At 37.7% G+C, this 17,059-nt stretch overlaps 1 protein-coding gene across 1 annotated transcript; it reads right to left on the bottom strand.

The window, feature by feature from the left end:
• Positions 1-869: 869 nt before the first annotated feature.
• Positions 870-16,819, bottom strand: LOC127796362 (glutamine--tRNA ligase, cytoplasmic-like). Its single transcript, XM_052328455.1, has 5 exons — positions 16,288-16,819; positions 2,925-2,986; positions 2,697-2,796; positions 1,682-1,774; positions 870-1,119 (listed from the first exon to the last, which is right to left on the bottom strand). Exons 3-5 carry the CDS (start codon positions 2,784-2,786, stop codon positions 871-873), a joined length of 432 nt encoding a protein of 143 aa, XP_052184415.1. The 5' UTR covers positions 2,787-2,796; positions 2,925-2,986; positions 16,288-16,819; the 3' UTR covers position 870.
• Between the last annotated feature and the right edge of the window lie 240 nt (positions 16,820-17,059).

The raw sequence follows: 17,059 nt of genomic DNA, 5'->3' as shown, positions 1-17,059 counted from the left end.
GGATCTACCCCGTTGCAAGGATCTTACCGCAAGGATATATCTTCGCCACAAGGATATATCTTCACCGCAAGGATCTGACCCTGTTGATACTCAAAAATGGGTTAGAAGGCTTGCGGGAATCCTTGCCTGTGATGACCCTCCGATGCCTAAGTTAGTGTCGGATCAAGATAACTATTCATGAAAACCGTAAAAATGCAGTCAATATGTCGAAATTTTATCGAAATCAGAAGTCCCCATCAACGTCTTGTAGCTGGGTATTTATAGGGCACAATTCTCAAGGATGTCTGGTGTTGACACATGGCGCCTGTTGAATGGAGTTTGGGTTTAGCCAAGAAGAGGCTCATGCCGCGAGGCCACTTGTGGCAAGGCTGCCGCGTGCCCCCTTGCGGCAAGCCTTTAGCCACGAGGCCTCTCGCAGCAAGGCTGCCTCGAGCCCACTTGCGACAAGCCTTTAGCCGCGAGGCCTCTTACAGCAAGGCTTTAGTCGCGAGGCCTCTTGCAGCAAGGCTTTAGCCGCGAGGCTTGCTTGCGACAAGGCTGTTGCGAGGCCTCTTGCGGCAAGGCCTTTGCCATGCGGATTCGAGCATACTGCCACGAGCCTTTAATTTTTTATTTTTGATTAAGATTTTTCATTTTTCTTCCTTCCCGATTCTCATGGCACAACACAACTTCATAACCAAGCAACCTAGAAGAAAGAGTGGAACTTATCGACCAAGAGCCGAAGTAGACATGATGACCTAGTCCACTGAGTAAGAGAAAGATGGCTCCACAGCTTTAACCCGAACAACTAACCTGGCTAGCACCAAGTTAAAGATATCAACAGTACTAGACCCCGATCCTTGAAGACTAACCTGTTCCGCTCTAGCCACATCATCCATGGTGCCGCATACAAAAGAGACTTCCAAATCTTCCTCTGCACTTTACCCCAAGCAAAAAAATCCCACTGATCAAATAGATATAAATTACCTTGGCATGACCAATATGAAGATACCCATTAAATTCTGGTGGAAAACGTGTGAATACTTTCCCTTCTGTCACCTTCAAATGCTTTTTGAGTGTCTCCCTTGAATTGCAAACTCTCAGCACAGGATGATCACTAAAATATATTTCAGCATGCACCTGAGGATCCAATAGGTAGTTACACATGTTATATATTGATTGGGCCAAGTGGGTGGTAGAAGAAAAACATCCAATACTCTCGTCAGGGTCTGGGGAGGGGGAGGATAATATCTAATTGTTAAAGAAATGCAAATTTCTCAAAAATGATGAACATGAACAAGACAAATAAGTTACAAAATAAGCAGGTTATAGTGCTCCATAAATAGTGATGAACTGACAGTAATGCAAGGGTAGGACGTACACTAACAGAAAGGTCTTAAGAGACCACGTAGTTCCAACTTAGAGACAAGGAAAATGGTCAAGCAAATACCCACTCTGAAAATAAACATTGCACCCCTATTTACACTCTTTAATGATTTTTTTAACTTATAAAATGAAAGCAAACACAATACCAATACAATTTTCAATTACCTTTATCATATTAGAAGTTCAAAAACTTGATATTATATCATGACTCCACCGAGTAGCCTTAACCATTAAGTTGCCATGATGAAGTTGCTCAACAACCGAGTAAAAGTTGAAATACCTAACAAACAGATAAAAAGATCAGACAGCAGGGTACCTTATAGTTTTCCTCAGGTGAAGGGAATATAAAAAATGGATTGAGTTCTTCTTCAGGTGGTTTTTGGGGAGTATCCAGAGCTGTAGAACATTCCTGGGAATACAGAAACAGATCAAAAGTCCCGAACTTTATCATCCAAAAAGTAATCTATATCGGCAACACAAAACCAAGGTTTTAGTTAATGGTGCAGCCAATGTAAAATTAGCAGTGTTGAGGTTTTTTCTTCTATGCATAAATCATAAAAATCTTGCTCATATGCCGCCTTTGTGAGGATCCTATTCACTGGGGTTTAAAATGCTTTTAAATAAGTTTGTTTGATTTATAAGCATATCTTTTTTATATGCATTTCCTTCAATCATTAATGATTTCATCTCCCATAAACAAGATTCAACACTCAAAAGATAAGATCAGGGGAAAAGAAAAAAGAAAGGAGAATTAGGCACAGGAAAAGGACAGTGAGAAACAAATAACAACAAAAATTTATGTCATCCTCATATCTCCCAACAATAACCCCATCTCTAGCCTTCCTTTTGACCATCACCCTCTTGAAACCCACTTCCAAAAGAAAATTTAGTCACCCACATTCCATCCTCACAAATCCCATGTAAGAGATTTAGAAAGAAAGAGAGGCTTCCATAGAAAGGGGGAGAGAGAGAGAGAGAGGGAGAGAGATGAAAGACCTTGACAGAGAGAATCTTTACCCAAGGAATCCCTTCCTTTATTGGAGCAATTCTACAAAGTAAACCAAAAGACTAGATCACTCAATTTTCTTTTCTTTTCTTTCTGCCTTTTATAATGCCTTTACGCATCCATATGTTTCCCTAGCGGCAATAAAGGAATGTTATGTCCATTATGGATACTTAGCAACCATTATGCCAACAAATTTTAATACCATCACTAAATCAAGGTGTAATAGGATCAGGAGATGTTCAAACTGTTTTGTAGTGACATTACATAATAATTTCAGCCGATTTTTTGAAAACCATGCAAATGAGAGCCATGTTGTTTTGCCCACCTCAACTTTAACAGGCTTCTCTTTCTGCTTTTTGATAGCCATTTCATCATCTTCCGTGGTCCTTTCCCCAAAATGCATGTAAGTTTGCATCTATAAGTTGCTGTTCCAGAGACATGATGAACAACAACGAAGAATGAATAGAAAGATAATTAAAAACTTCAAATATTATCTATTTAAAAAGTCTGCACATCATAGCTTATATGTATTACATATAAATAGAATTATTACCTTGACAATCTTAGGATCAGCCCAAGGCTGCCTTTTCCGTACATGACCAAATAGCTCGCCAACTAAGAATACCACAAAATGTGTTAATTAGAACACCATAAGAAGAAAAGTCCTTAAGTATTGGAGTTTTGCAGAATTAAAATGAAATCAGTGGCATTATCAAGAAGTTACGTCTGAGATAATGCTCCTAAATATTCGAAGCATTCAAAGCTAGAGATAAGGCCGAATATCTCTCCTTTAGTTAGCTGGTTATTTCTGTTTTGCAGATAGATAATTTGCAAATTTAAATAGATTAGATTTTGTACTTATAGATAGATTAGACTTGTACATTAGGTAGGACTTCTATCTCCTAATCATGTATATATTGAGCATTATCAAATGAAACCGAGGATCATTCTCTTCTCTCAATTAATTCTACATGGTATCAAAGTTGAGTTTTGATTCACTCCCAAGCCTCTTTCGATAAAACACTACTCGCCCTTCCTCCCGTAGTGTTTTTCTCGTTTTAGCCACTTGTTTTTCCCTACTCGTCAACATAGCTGGCAAGAGTTCTCAATTGTCCGAAATGATCCCTTCACCCACCAACAATCAAGGAACCATTGACAATAATATGTTCACTGTCACTGAACATAAATTGAATGGGCAGAACTACCTACAATGGTCTCAATTGATCTTGATGTTCATATGTGGGAAGGGGAAGGACGATTACTTAATCGGAGCAAAAACCAAACCAAAGGAACAAGATCCTACATATTGGAGTTGGAAAGCTGAGAATAATATGGTAATGTCCTGGCTTATAAATTCTATGGTGAATGATATAGGAGAGAATTTTCTTTTATATGATATAGCCCAAGATATTTGGGAGGCTGCTAGAGAAGCCTATTCACATGTTGAAAACACCTCCAAATTGTTTGAGATTGAAAATTCTCAAACAATTTTCAACGTAAAACTTGTTAGGTAGCCGACAGCCAACGTAAAACTTAGTCGAATCTAAAACATGAACTCTAGACAAATTATGAAAAATCGTTTGGGCGTGGGCGTAACCCTTCATAGCGACGCGCTACACTGCCCCTGTGTAGTGACAAGTGAGCTAGGGCCGCTGCATCGGCGCCCGGATGTAGTGATAAATGAGCAAGGGTTCCCGCATTTGCTTGGACGGATGTGGGTAAAGAAGCTAGTCCAAAATCAAAACCAAAACCAAAATCAAAAACAAAATCAAATTCAAAGTCAAGGCCAAAAACAAAATCAAATCCAAAGTCAAGGCCAAAAACAAAATCATAGATTAAGGATTGGGTCATGGAACATAGGAACATTAACAGGCAAAGCTATGGAAGTGGTGGATGTGATGATTAGGAGAAAAATTAATATTATGTGCCTTCAAGAGACGAGATGGGTAGGGAAAAAAGCAAAAACTTTATCAGAAGCTGGATATAAAATATGGTACACAGGAATTGATCGAGCGAAAAATTGAGTGGGGATTATTATGGATAAAAGCTTAATAGATGAGGTAGTGAATGTAAAGAGAATAGGGGATAGGATTATTATGGTGAAGATTAGTCTAGGAAGAATGACTATGAATATCTTTAGTACATATGCACCACAAGCGGGGTTAGGTGATGAGATAAAAGCAAAATTCTGGGAGGACCTAGAGGGACTCATACAAATGATACCAAGAGGAGAGAAAGTGATTATAGGAGGTGACTTAAATGGGCACGTGGGTAGAGACAGAAACAGATATAGAGAGGTACATGGAGGGTATGGATTCGGGAAAATTAATAATGAGAGTAAATCTATCCTAGATTTTGCTATGGCATATGGGCTCATTATAACCAATACTAGGTTTAAAAAACGAGACGAACACTTAATCACATATAAAAAATCACCTCAAGCACCCAAATAGATTACTTTCTCATGAGACAAGAGGATCGGTTATGTTGTAGGGATTGTAAGGTGATACCGGGAGAGTGTTTGACTACTCAACATAGACTTCTAGTACTTGACGTCCAAGTAAGAAATTGGAAGAGAAAAAATCACATAAAACAAAATCCAAGAATCAGATGGTGGAATTTAAAAGGGGAGAAACAACTATTCTTCAAAGAAAAATTAAGGGATAGAAGGGAATGGAATGGAGAAAGACAGACAAACCAAATATGGAAAGAAATGGCTAATGCTCTGAGAAGCACGGCAAAGGTAGTCCTTGGAGAGACAAATGGTAGAGCCCCTAACCTTAAGGAGTCTTGGTGGTGGAATGAAGAGGTACAATTGAAAATTAAAAATAAGAAAACTTGCTATAAGGCGGTATATTAATGCAACAATGAAGAAAATCAAAAAAATTATAAAGAAGCAAAAAAGGCAGCAAAAAGAGCTGTTAGTGAAGTAAGGTCAAAAGCATATGAGAATCTATATAAACGACTTGATACAAAAGATGGAGAAAGGGATATATATAAATTAGCTAAAGCAAGAGAAAGAAAAACACGGGATTTAAATCAAGTGAAATGCACAAAAGATGACAATCAAAATGTTTTAGTAAATGAGGGAGCAATTAAGGAGAGATGGAAGGAGTATTTCACAAAATTATTCAATGATGGTGGTGACACAAGAGTTAGGTTGGGACATCTTAGTAACTCCGAAGGGAATGTGAGCTACACATTCTATCGACGCATAAGTTCAAATGAAATAAGGCAAGCATTAAAAAAGATGAAAAATCATAAGGTAGTGGGACCAGATAATATACCAATAGAAGCATGGAAATGCATGGGAGAAGAGGGCATCTCTTGGCTAACGCAACTATTTAACGTCATCCTTAAATCAAAAAAGATGCCAGATGAGTGGAGGAAGAGTACTTTGGTTCCTATATATAAGAACAAAGGAGATGTTCAAAACTGTGAAAATTATTGAGGAATTAAGTTAATGAGTCATACCATGAAACTCTGGAAGAGAGTAATAAAGCAGAGGCTCAGAAAGGAAACAAAGGTGTCAGAAAATCAGTTTGGTTTCATGTCTGGTAGGTCAACAATGGAAGGTATATATTTATTGAGGAGTCTAATGGAAAGGTATCGAGATCATCAGAAGGACCTACATATGGTGTTTATAGATCTAGAAAAGGCCTATAATAGGGTCTCTAGAGAAGTATTATGGAGGGTTTTAGAGAAGAAATGAGTCAAAATAACCTATATACAAGCCCTTAAGGACATGTATCATGCTGTAGAGACAAGGGTCAGAACATGCGGAGGGGATACTGAACCATTTACAACTACAATAGGACTGCATCAAGGTTCTGCACTAAGCCCATACTTATTTGCCCTAGTAATGAATGAACTCACTAAAGATATTCAGACAGATGTGCCATGGTGTATGCTATTTGCAGACGACATAATGTTGGTGGATGAAACAAAAGAAGGAGTGAACACTAAGCTTGAGTTGTGGAGAAACAATTTAGAATCTAAGGGATTTAAATTAAGTAGAAAGAAAACAGAATATATGGAATGCAAATTTAGTAAAAATGCAAGAGTGGATGATGTTATAATAAAATTAGAAGACCAAATCTTACAAAGAAAAGACCATTTTCGATATTTGGGATCAGTGATTCCAAAAGATGGAGAAATCCACGAGGATGTCGCACATAGAATTAAGGCAGGTTGGCTAAAATGGAGAAATGCATCGGGGGTGTTATGTGATGGTAAAATCCCATTAAAATTGAAAGGAAAATTTTATAAGACAGCTATAAGATCAGTCTTGCTGTATGGCTCAGAAAGTTGGGCAGTCAAATACCAGCATGAGCAAAAGACGAGTGCAGCGGAGATGAGGATGTTAAGATGGATGTGCGGACATACAAGAAAGGATAAAATTAGAAATGAAGTTATTCGTAATAAGGTCGGAGTAGTGCCAATCGAGGAGAAGATGAGAGAGACTAGACTAAGATGGTTTGGTCATGTGAGAAGGAGACTAAGAGACGCTCCTGTGAGGAGAGTTGATGAAATGGAACAATTAGTCACAAAAAGAGGTAAAGGTAGACCCAAGAAGACTTTGGAAGAGATATTAAAATTTGATATGAAATATATGGATCTAAATGAAGATATGACAAAAGACAGAAATACATGGAAGTCTAGAATTCATGTAGCTGACCCCACATAGTGGGATAAAGGCTGGATATGTTGTTGTTGTTGTTTTGAAAGCTTGCTTGATGATCTCAAACAAGGTGAATCTCATGTGACTCAATATTTCAATTCGTTGAACAAATATTGGCTGCAACTAGATAAGTTTGATAACATTGAATGGAAGTGCACAAAAGATTATGCAAAGTACAAAAAGATTGTGAAGCAAAAGAGGTTGTATAAATTCCTAATGGGCTTGAACAACAGCCTAGATGGTGTTAGAGGAAGGAAACTCAGTACAAAACCTCTCCCTAGTATCCGAGAAGCTTTTTCCAAGGTTCAAAAGGAAGAAAGCAGGTTAAAGATCATGCTTAAACCTGCAACATCTAATCTGGAACAGTCAGCATTAGTCACCCGAAGTACTCCACAAAATTTCAAACTGAGGAAGGGACGACCATGGTGTGATCATTGTCTCAAAGCAAGACATACCAAGGATACTTGTTGGGAGATACACGACAAACCCCCAGATTGGAAGCCAACACATGAGAGAAGGAGTAAGAGCAACCTAGTATCTATGGAGGAGCCCACTGCAGCCATGGCACCAACACTGTTTAGTAAGGAATAGATGGAATGGCTGCAAACCATGTTTGGAAAGACTCAAATCAATCAGTCCTCTGCCATAGCATCAGGATCTATAGCCCACAAAGGTACTTTTCTATATGCCCTTATCACTAAGAGAGATTTATCCAATGTTTGGGTGATTGATTTAGGGGCCTCAGATCACATGACAAGGCAAATCAATCTCCTATCCAATTTCCAGCCATGTAACAAAAATTGGACCATAAGGGTGGCAGATAGCTCACTGTCAAAGGTTGTGGGAACAGGATCCATTGCTCTCTCTAAGGATATGTGCTGAAATCAGTTCTTTTGGTGCCTAATCTGGATTGCAATCTATTATCTATCAGTAAATTAACATCTGATTTAGATTGTATTGCTAAGTTCTCAAAGAATGTATGTGAATTTCAGAAACGAACTTCGGGGAAGGTGATTGGCAGTGCTAAGGCAGGATTGGGGCTCTATCTTCTTACAAAGACTAACTCCAGAGGCAACCTAGTTCAGTCCAACACTTATTCAACAATTCCTTCTGTTTGTTTCCCTAATTCTTCTACTACTTATGATAGTGCAATCATGTTATGGCACTATAGACTAGGTAATCTGAACTTTATTTATCCTAGGAAATTATTCCCATCATTATTTAAGAGTCAAGATCCACATAAATTGCATTGTAAAATCTGTCAATACTCTAAGCATGTTAGGAATAACTATCCTAGTCAAAATTATACTTCTTCACATCCTTTTTCATTGATTCATAGTGATGTATAGGGGCCTTCTCGAATTAAAAACATCACAGGTTCTCGTTGGTTTGTTTCATTTATTGATGACCATACCCGACTTACACAGGTATTTCTTATGAAAGAAAAATCATAAGTTGGTCCTATCTTTCAAATGTTTCATTCTATGGTGGAAAGACAATTCAATGCCAAAATTCAAATCCTAAAAACTGATAATGCCAAGGAATATTTTTCTTCAATCCTTGGATCCTATCTTTCAAACCATGGCATTATATACACCAAAGTTCGTGTGTGGATACACCCCAACAAAACGGTGTAGCCGAAAGAAAAAATCGGCATATCCTAGAAGTGGCTCGATCCTTGCTGTTTTCCATCAATGTTCCTAAACATTTTTGGGGTAAAGCCATTCTCACAGCCACTTACCTCATTAATAGATTGCCCTCACAGATTCTAAACCATCAAACACTGAGCCACACCCTCCTCAAATCCTATCCTCACACTCAGATTTTGTCTCATATTCCCTTTAAAATTTTTGGATGTACTATGTTTGTTCATGTACACCAACAATTCCGAAGCAAACTCGACCCTAAATCCCTTAAATGCATCTTCATTGGCTATTCTCCTCATCAAAAAGGTTACAAGTGCTACTCTCCCAAGCATAAGTGAATTTTTAACTCCATGGATGTAACCTTTTTTGAACATCAACCCTATTATCCCAAAAGTAATATTCAGGGGGAGATCTATTCCTACAATTCTCAAGAATATCAGTTTTTGGAAACACTTGCAAGCCCAAGTCCTCAAACTCAACAACACACTGATCCCATGTAGCCTCAATGGCAGAGCCACGTGACTGCCCCCACTGGGCCAGATTTTTATTTTATTTTATTTTTTACAATGGTTTACAACTGAAAATAAATAAAGTTATATTATTGTTTACTATTAGAAATAAAAAAAAAGAAGCAAGTATATAATGGTCCAATAGTAACCATCACAACATTTTTTATAATTTGCTCATAATTTTATTTTTTTACAATGATGATGCAAAGAAAGCAAAGTATTGAAGAAAATTGTGAAGCAAAGAAAACAAGTATGGAGGAAATTTATATTGAAAAAAATAAACAAGTTAACAAAGCAAGTATTGAGCAAATTGATGTTGCACAACTTCCTATAAATCCCGAGTTAAGAACTCCAATAATGGATTACAATATTAATCTTCGAGATCAAATTAGAAGAGCCTACTTGCAAAGAGGTCTATGTCAGCCTCAAAATTAAGACGATTCATTCCAGTTTGGTTCAATGAATTTGGTGATTGGTTGGAATATAGTATAAGCAAAAATGTCGCATTTTACTTATATTGTTATCTTTTTAAAACAAATAATAGGAAACAAGGAGGTGGTGATTCTTTTGTAAAAGAAGGGTTCAGTAATTTTAAAAAGAAAAATAGATTTCAAGTTCATGTTGGAGATGCCAATAGTGTACACAATCAAGCTCGAAACAACTGTGAGGCCTTAATGAATCAAGAGCAAAATATTGAGACAGTTTTTTTCAGGCAGTTAGAACAAACACGATGTGATTATTGAATTCGTCTGAATGCATCAATTGATTGTGTTCGACTTCTTCTACGGTAAGGACTAGCCTTTCGTGATCATAATGAGTTTGAAAATTCAAATAATCAAGATAACTTTCTTGAACTATTGCAATTTATAGTATGAAAAGCCGTAAAGAACAATTGTAAAAAGTTTTTATATTTTAATATTATCATTATTATTTTATTTTAAAATTATATTTTTTGTATTTAAGTTCGCCCCCATTGAATCAAAATCCTAGCTCCACCCCTATGCAGCCTGAATAGCAAACTAATCAGAAAATTGATCCTATGTAGTCTATGCAGCCTAAACCTATGCAACCAGAACCTACCCATTAGCAACCTAACCAATTGGACCCTGCTCCTACAAGTCCTTTCATCAATCCTCAACCTTCTCCTACCAAAGAATTTCAGGTTTATTCTTGGAGAAAGTCTCAACAGGAGAGAGAACACCACTCATGCTCTTGGACTAACCAAGATACTAACCCTAATATTCTCCTAAGTGACAATGTTGAAAAGCTTGGGGAAAGTTTGGACAGTACAACCACTAATGAAAGCATTAATTGGCCTATTACATTACGAAAAGGAGTAAGATCATGCACTCAGCACCCAATACACAACTACATATCCTACAAGGATCTTTCATCAAAGTTTTGTGTATTTTTATCCAATTTGAATAAGGTGCAGGTGCCAAACACAATTAGAGAAGCCTTTCAACAGCCACAGTGGAAACAGGCAGTTCTTGATGAAATGAATGCCTTAGAGAAAAATGGAACATGGGAGATAACCACACTACCTCTTGGAAAGCAACCTATTGGTTGCAAATGGATATTTATAGTTAGGTATAGGGAAGATGGGCAGATTTACCATTTCAAAGCTCGGCTAGTAGCAAAAGGGTTCACTCAATCCTATGGTATTGATTACCAAGAGACTTTTGCCCCAATGGCAAAGTTGAATACCATCCAGATCCTATTTTCTCTAACTGCAAATCTAGATTAGCCTCTTCACCAACTAGATGTGAAGAATGCATTTTTAAATGGGACTCTAGAAAAAGAAGTCTACATGGAAATCTCTTATGGCTTTGAAACCAATCATACAAGAGATAAGGTGTGCAAACTCAAACAATCTCTCTATAGACTCAAGCAATCACCTAGAGCTTGGTTCGTGAGATTAACATAGGTAGTCAAACAACAAGGGTACAATCAAAGTCAAGTTGATCACACATTGTTTATCAAGCATACATTGGGAGGTAAATTGACCATTCTTATAGTATATGTGGATGATTGTTACAAGAAATGACAACCCTGAAATAAATAATCTCAAGGGAATGCTTGCAAGGGAATTTGAAATCAAGGATCTAGAAAATCTAAGGTACTTCTTGAGTATGGAAGTTGCAAAATCAAAAGAAGACATCTCAGTATCCCAAAGAAAGTATATTCTACACCTACTAAAAGAAACCGGAATGTTGGGTTGCAAACTGGCTAGCACACCTATGGATTCAACTATAAAGTTAGATCCTGGCAAATAAAGTGCACCGGTTGATAAAGGAAGATATCAAAGATTAGTGGGAAAGTTAATATACTTATCCCATACAAAACCGAATATAAGCTTCTCAGTAAGTTGTGTTAGTCAATTTATGAATGATCCTAGAGAAGTCCATATGAAGGCTGTCTACTACATCTTAAAGTATCTGAAATTGACTCCTGGCAAAGGCTTGATGTTACGAAAAACAAACAATCGAGGAATAGAAGTGTATAGTGATGCTGATTGGGCTAGTTCAATTTATGATAGGAGGTCAACATCCAGGTATATATTGCTCATTTGTTTGGGGGAATTTAGTCACTTGGTGTAGCAAAAAACAATCCGTGGTCTCTAGGAGTAGCGTAGAGGCTGAATTTAGAGCTATAGCTCAAGGGTTTTGTGAAGGAATATGGTTGAGGAGAATATTTCAAGAACTACAAGTGGTTGTCCCTAAACCAATACAAATGCTATGTGACAATTAATCTGTCATCAGCATTGTGAAGAATCCAGTCCATCATGATCAAACAAAACATGCTGAAATAGACCGGCATTTTATTGAAGAGAAGTTGAAAGAATGGATGTTTCAGCTGGTCTACACTCCTACTAATAATCCTACTAATAATCAAGTAACGAATATCCTAACTAAAGCTCTACCGAGAAGAATTTTTGATGAATTGAGCTCCAAGCTTGGTTTGAACAACATTTTTTTCAGCCCAAGTTTGAGGGGGAGTGTGGAGAATTAAAATAAAATCAATGGCATTATTAGGAAGTTACATCCAAGATAATGCTCCTAAATATTCAGAGCACTCAAAGCTAGATATAAGGCCGAATATCTCTCGTATTAGTTAGCTGGTTATTTATGTTTTGCAGATAGATAATTTGTAAATTTAAATAGATTAGATTTTGTACTTATAGATAGATTAGACTTGTACACTAGGTTACACGGAAACGAAAACAAGAAACGTTTTTTATACGAAATGAAAACGCAGAAACGAACATTTTATAAAAAAAAATAGACATAAATAGGGTCTGAAATGGGAATGAGAAACGTTTCGGAAATGGGAAACGGCTTTCCTTGCGACATAGCTTGTACATTAGGTAGGACTTCTATCTCCTAATCATGTATATATTGAGCAATATCAAATGAAATCGGGGATCATTCTCTTCTCTCAATTAATTCTCCATGACACTCAAGAATGAAAAAGCAATTTGATCAATTTAAAGACATAAGTTCCTCCCCTCTGCTCCTCTACCACCCACCCAAAGCAGATGTGGCAATTGGACTAGACAGACTAATGTAAAAATCAAACTAGTAAGTACGTTACCCTGCCCCCAAAGTAAAAGTTAAAATCGAACTTTCAATAATATATTAAACATGGTTCTACACCTTAGTTGGACCCAAACTTACTGGGCCTAAATGGCAAAAACAAGACCATAGACAAGCCAATACAATGTATATAAGGAACTACTATGAAAAGGTATATGAGGGTAACACACTTCTGGAACAACAATATCAAGCATAAACCTCATATTTGATGTTCTCTAGATTGAACTATGAATACAAATATATGTTTTTATTCGTAAAGCATATAATAACCCACATAAAAAATGGCATCCCTAGTGCATAAAGCTCCCCACTTTACAACGGTTGGGGGAGAATGGTATTTCTATGCAATCTTCCTCTTTTTTTTGTTTTTGTTAAGAGGTTGTTATCACAATTAGAAGAAACAACTTTACTGTTGCTATAAGGTTTACCCTCATACCAAAAAAAAAAAAAAAAAAATCATTTCTAAACCAAAGAATGGAATGTAAATTATCCTACAACAACTTTAGACACACAACAATGATCAAAAGCAATCATCAACACCTACTCTATAAGAAACGATCAAAAGCAAATCTATGTCGACTTAGTATATCTTTTGTAATGACCCACTATTTTGGCGCATTTCTTTTTTTGGGGGAAATAATTTGGGATATATTTAAAAAAAAAATCATGTTCAATCCCATAAATAAACTTGATTCTCACAAAAATCTCCTTTTCACCCTTAGTCTAGCAATTTAAATAAAATTCTAGAAAATTGGCAAAAATTGTAATCGCATGGAACATGGTCTAGCTTGAACCTAAATACCATGAAATAACAAAAATTTAAATGTCAAAATTGTAGAAAATAGATTAAAAGATGTAGGAGGAACAAAGAATAATACTTCTCTCAATTCCTTGAACTAAATATTACATCCCCTATTAATAGGGAAGAAGAATACAACATAGAAAAGATAAACAATAGGGATAGGATGTACACTATACAAAATTCAAAGATACAGAAAACAAGAATAGGAAATATCTAAATCTGTCCAATTTCTGTCTAAATACCAAAGATAGAATCTGTGCTAGATTAGAAATATTAGACCAAGAAATCATAATCCAACTCTCTCCATAATCCCGTGAATCAATCAACACTACCTCTCAAGCTGGTAAATGAATATCCACCATTCCTAACTTGCCTATAAGCTCTTCAAATCTTTGTCAATAAATCAACTAACTAATTTTCTAAAGTAACAAAAGGTATGCAGATTTCTCCAGTCTCTAACTTTTCCTTGATGAAATGGCGATCAATCTCAACATGCTTGGTGTGATCGTGTTGCACTGGATTATGTGCACTACTAATAGCTAATTGATTGTCACAAAACAACATTATTAGACCATGACAAGGGATATGTACATCATCTAGCACAATTTTTAACCACAATAGTTCGCATAAACCAAGAGCTATTGTCCGAAACTTAGCTTCTGCACTAGACCGAGCCACTACATTTTGCTTTTTACTTCTCCAGGACACCAAATTTCCTCCTAAGAATACACAATAGCCTGTAGTAGATCATCTATCCACAAGAGAACCTCCATAATCAGGATCAGTGTACCCTGTAACTTTCAATTCTTTTCCTAATTTGAACAAAAGACCTTTCTCTAGTGTTGTGTTTAGATAATACAAGATTTTTCTCACTGCTTGCATATGTTCTTCGGTTGGACTATGCATAAATTAGCTCATCAAACTGACAACAAATGCAATGTCAGGCATTGTGTGAGATAAGTAGATTAACCGGCCCACTAACCTTTGATACCTCCCTCTGTGTACCATTGGGCTATCAGATTTTCCCAACTTGAGATTTGGTTCCAATGGAGTACCAATTGTCATGCCACCTAACAACCCAGTTTCTTTCAATACATCCATGGTATATTTTCTTTGGGAAAGAAAGATACCATCCTTAGAGTAGGCTACTTTTATGCCCAAGAAATACTTAAGCTTGCTAAGGTCCTTTATGTCAAATTCTCGGGTCAAATTCTCCTTCTGGTGTTGTTGTTCATTAATATCATCCCCGGTGACAATAATATTATCTACATACACAAGTACAGTTGTTAGATTACCCTACTTAGAATGCTTAATAAACAGAGTATGATCTCCCCTACTTTACCAATACCCCATTTGTTTCATATCCTTTGAAAACCTGTCAAACTAGGCACTTGGGAATTGCTTTAATCCATAAAGAGCCTTTCTCAATTTGCAAACTTTATCTAATACATCTCTAGTGAAACCTAGAGGTGGCTCCATAAAGACTTCCTGAACAAACCCTAATCAACCCTGGACTGCAGCTTCTAGAAGAACCAAGTTGGAAGAAACAGCCAAACTCGTTAAATTGTATTCATGCTAGACTGCCTATTTATACAGATTTACTCTATGTTGTTAACCCTATTTTACAAGAGATAGAATCCTAACTAAACTTAATTATGTCAACTACTTAAAGATAGGTTAATTAGAGTACATTATCTTTATTATTTGTTGCATATTATCTCTTATAATATCAGCTCCTATAATTTCTCCTATTATCTAGGAGTTCTTCTTCAATCTTCCTTATCCTTATTGTAACGACCCGCTCCCACTTACGAGCGCCACCGGTAAATAATCGACCAGATTACTCACCTATCAAACCACAACTGAAGGGTTGGACTATGTTTCAACAGGAAACGCCCTAGGTGGGAACTAGGCTTCGTCCTTCCCTTCGCTCCACTCAAGAATCGGTCTCGACACAAACAAGGAAAAACTCAGCGGACCGAGACCCGAAACCCGAGTGAGCTTCACCTCTCTTCAGCTCGCCCCATAGCAAGCCAGAGGTGACCCAGGCACAAAGCTAGCATAATAAACATTTCGCTGAGTATTGGGGATTTATGAGAACATACCTTGCTGATCCTGACTCGGTCCGAAACTTGGCTTTACCGACTATGCCACATTCAACAAGTAATCTCACAATCATCAATCACACTATGATGATTACAACAATTAAATACATTTAAGCTCAATAACACAGACATTTGCTCACAAGGGTATACATACACCACGCCCCTTGGCTACATACAAGTAATATTAAAAATACATAACTCGGGCAACTCAGCTAGTTGCCACAACGGCCTCCCGGCGCCATCCCTGCTTGCATCCGGACTTGCATCATCTACACATGAGGTAAAACCTCATGAGTCATAAAGACTCAGTAAGGGTGCAATGCATGTAAATATGAGTATAATCATGTTTATGTATGCTAAATGCATGCAAATGAGGCTAGGCTCACACATCCTCACAACCCACTAAGGTTTGAGGCATCAACCTATCAGCCCCCACCACTAGTCCTCCTTATGGCCATAGGTCCACTAGAGCTTGCATCACACAAGATATAACCACTACATGCCAACGCAACATAAAAACATTATCAAACACATTTACCAACTTGCAAGTCCACCTCCACATGGGGCCATCCCTTACCTGGCTCGAAGCCTCATCCCTGCCTCGGCGAGAACGCTAGCCCGAACTCCGAGCTCTTCTAGGATCACCGCCTCCCTGGTCGAACCTAGATACAAATGCACACAAACCCAACTCTATCAACATCCGGCATTAAACCAATGCCCTCAACTTCGCCACACACACTATCAAAACCATCCATCAACAATTTCCAATCAACCCCACCGAGGGTTCAATTCAATCAATACTACACAATTCAGTATCTCGAATAAGAGAAATTAACTCGAAAAGGAATTTAATTAATTACCTTAACAATCTGGAGGACAAATTCGAAAAATGTCCAACCCGGCAATGCCTCATGGGAGGCCACCTTGTGCTCAAAATCCCATTTCCAAGCTTCTGGCACGCTCATCGAGCCCCAAAATACTTTCCAGACTTTTCTCCCATTTTTCTGGACTTTTCTGGCATTTTTTTCCAAATTTTCCAGCATTTTCCCTTTTATTTTCTTTTTCTTTTCTTTATTTTTTCTTTATTTTTCTTTCTTCCTCCTGTTTCTTCTCCCGCGCGGCACTGTTCATCGTCTTCAACTTGTAGCGTGCGCCCACGTAGCCGGCCACCACCGCTGCATCGCGCTGCCACCGCCTCCGGCCATTTGCCGGCCACCTCTAGCTGCTACACCGCAGCCACCAGAACCAGCCTCCCCCGCCTTGGCCGCTGCATCGCGGGCAGCCATGGTTGTCTTCCTCGAGCGGCCTGCACGAACCGCCGCTGCCTTCTTCTTCATCGAGCTTGCGCG

Source organism: Diospyros lotus, chromosome 3, assembly GCF_014633365.1.
Source record: "Diospyros lotus cultivar Yz01 chromosome 3, ASM1463336v1, whole genome shotgun sequence".
Classification (NCBI taxonomy): domain Eukaryota; kingdom Viridiplantae; phylum Streptophyta; class Magnoliopsida; order Ericales; family Ebenaceae; genus Diospyros; species Diospyros lotus.
Note: the sequence above shows the minus strand (reverse complement) of the source record. Positions and strands in the feature narration are given on the sequence as shown.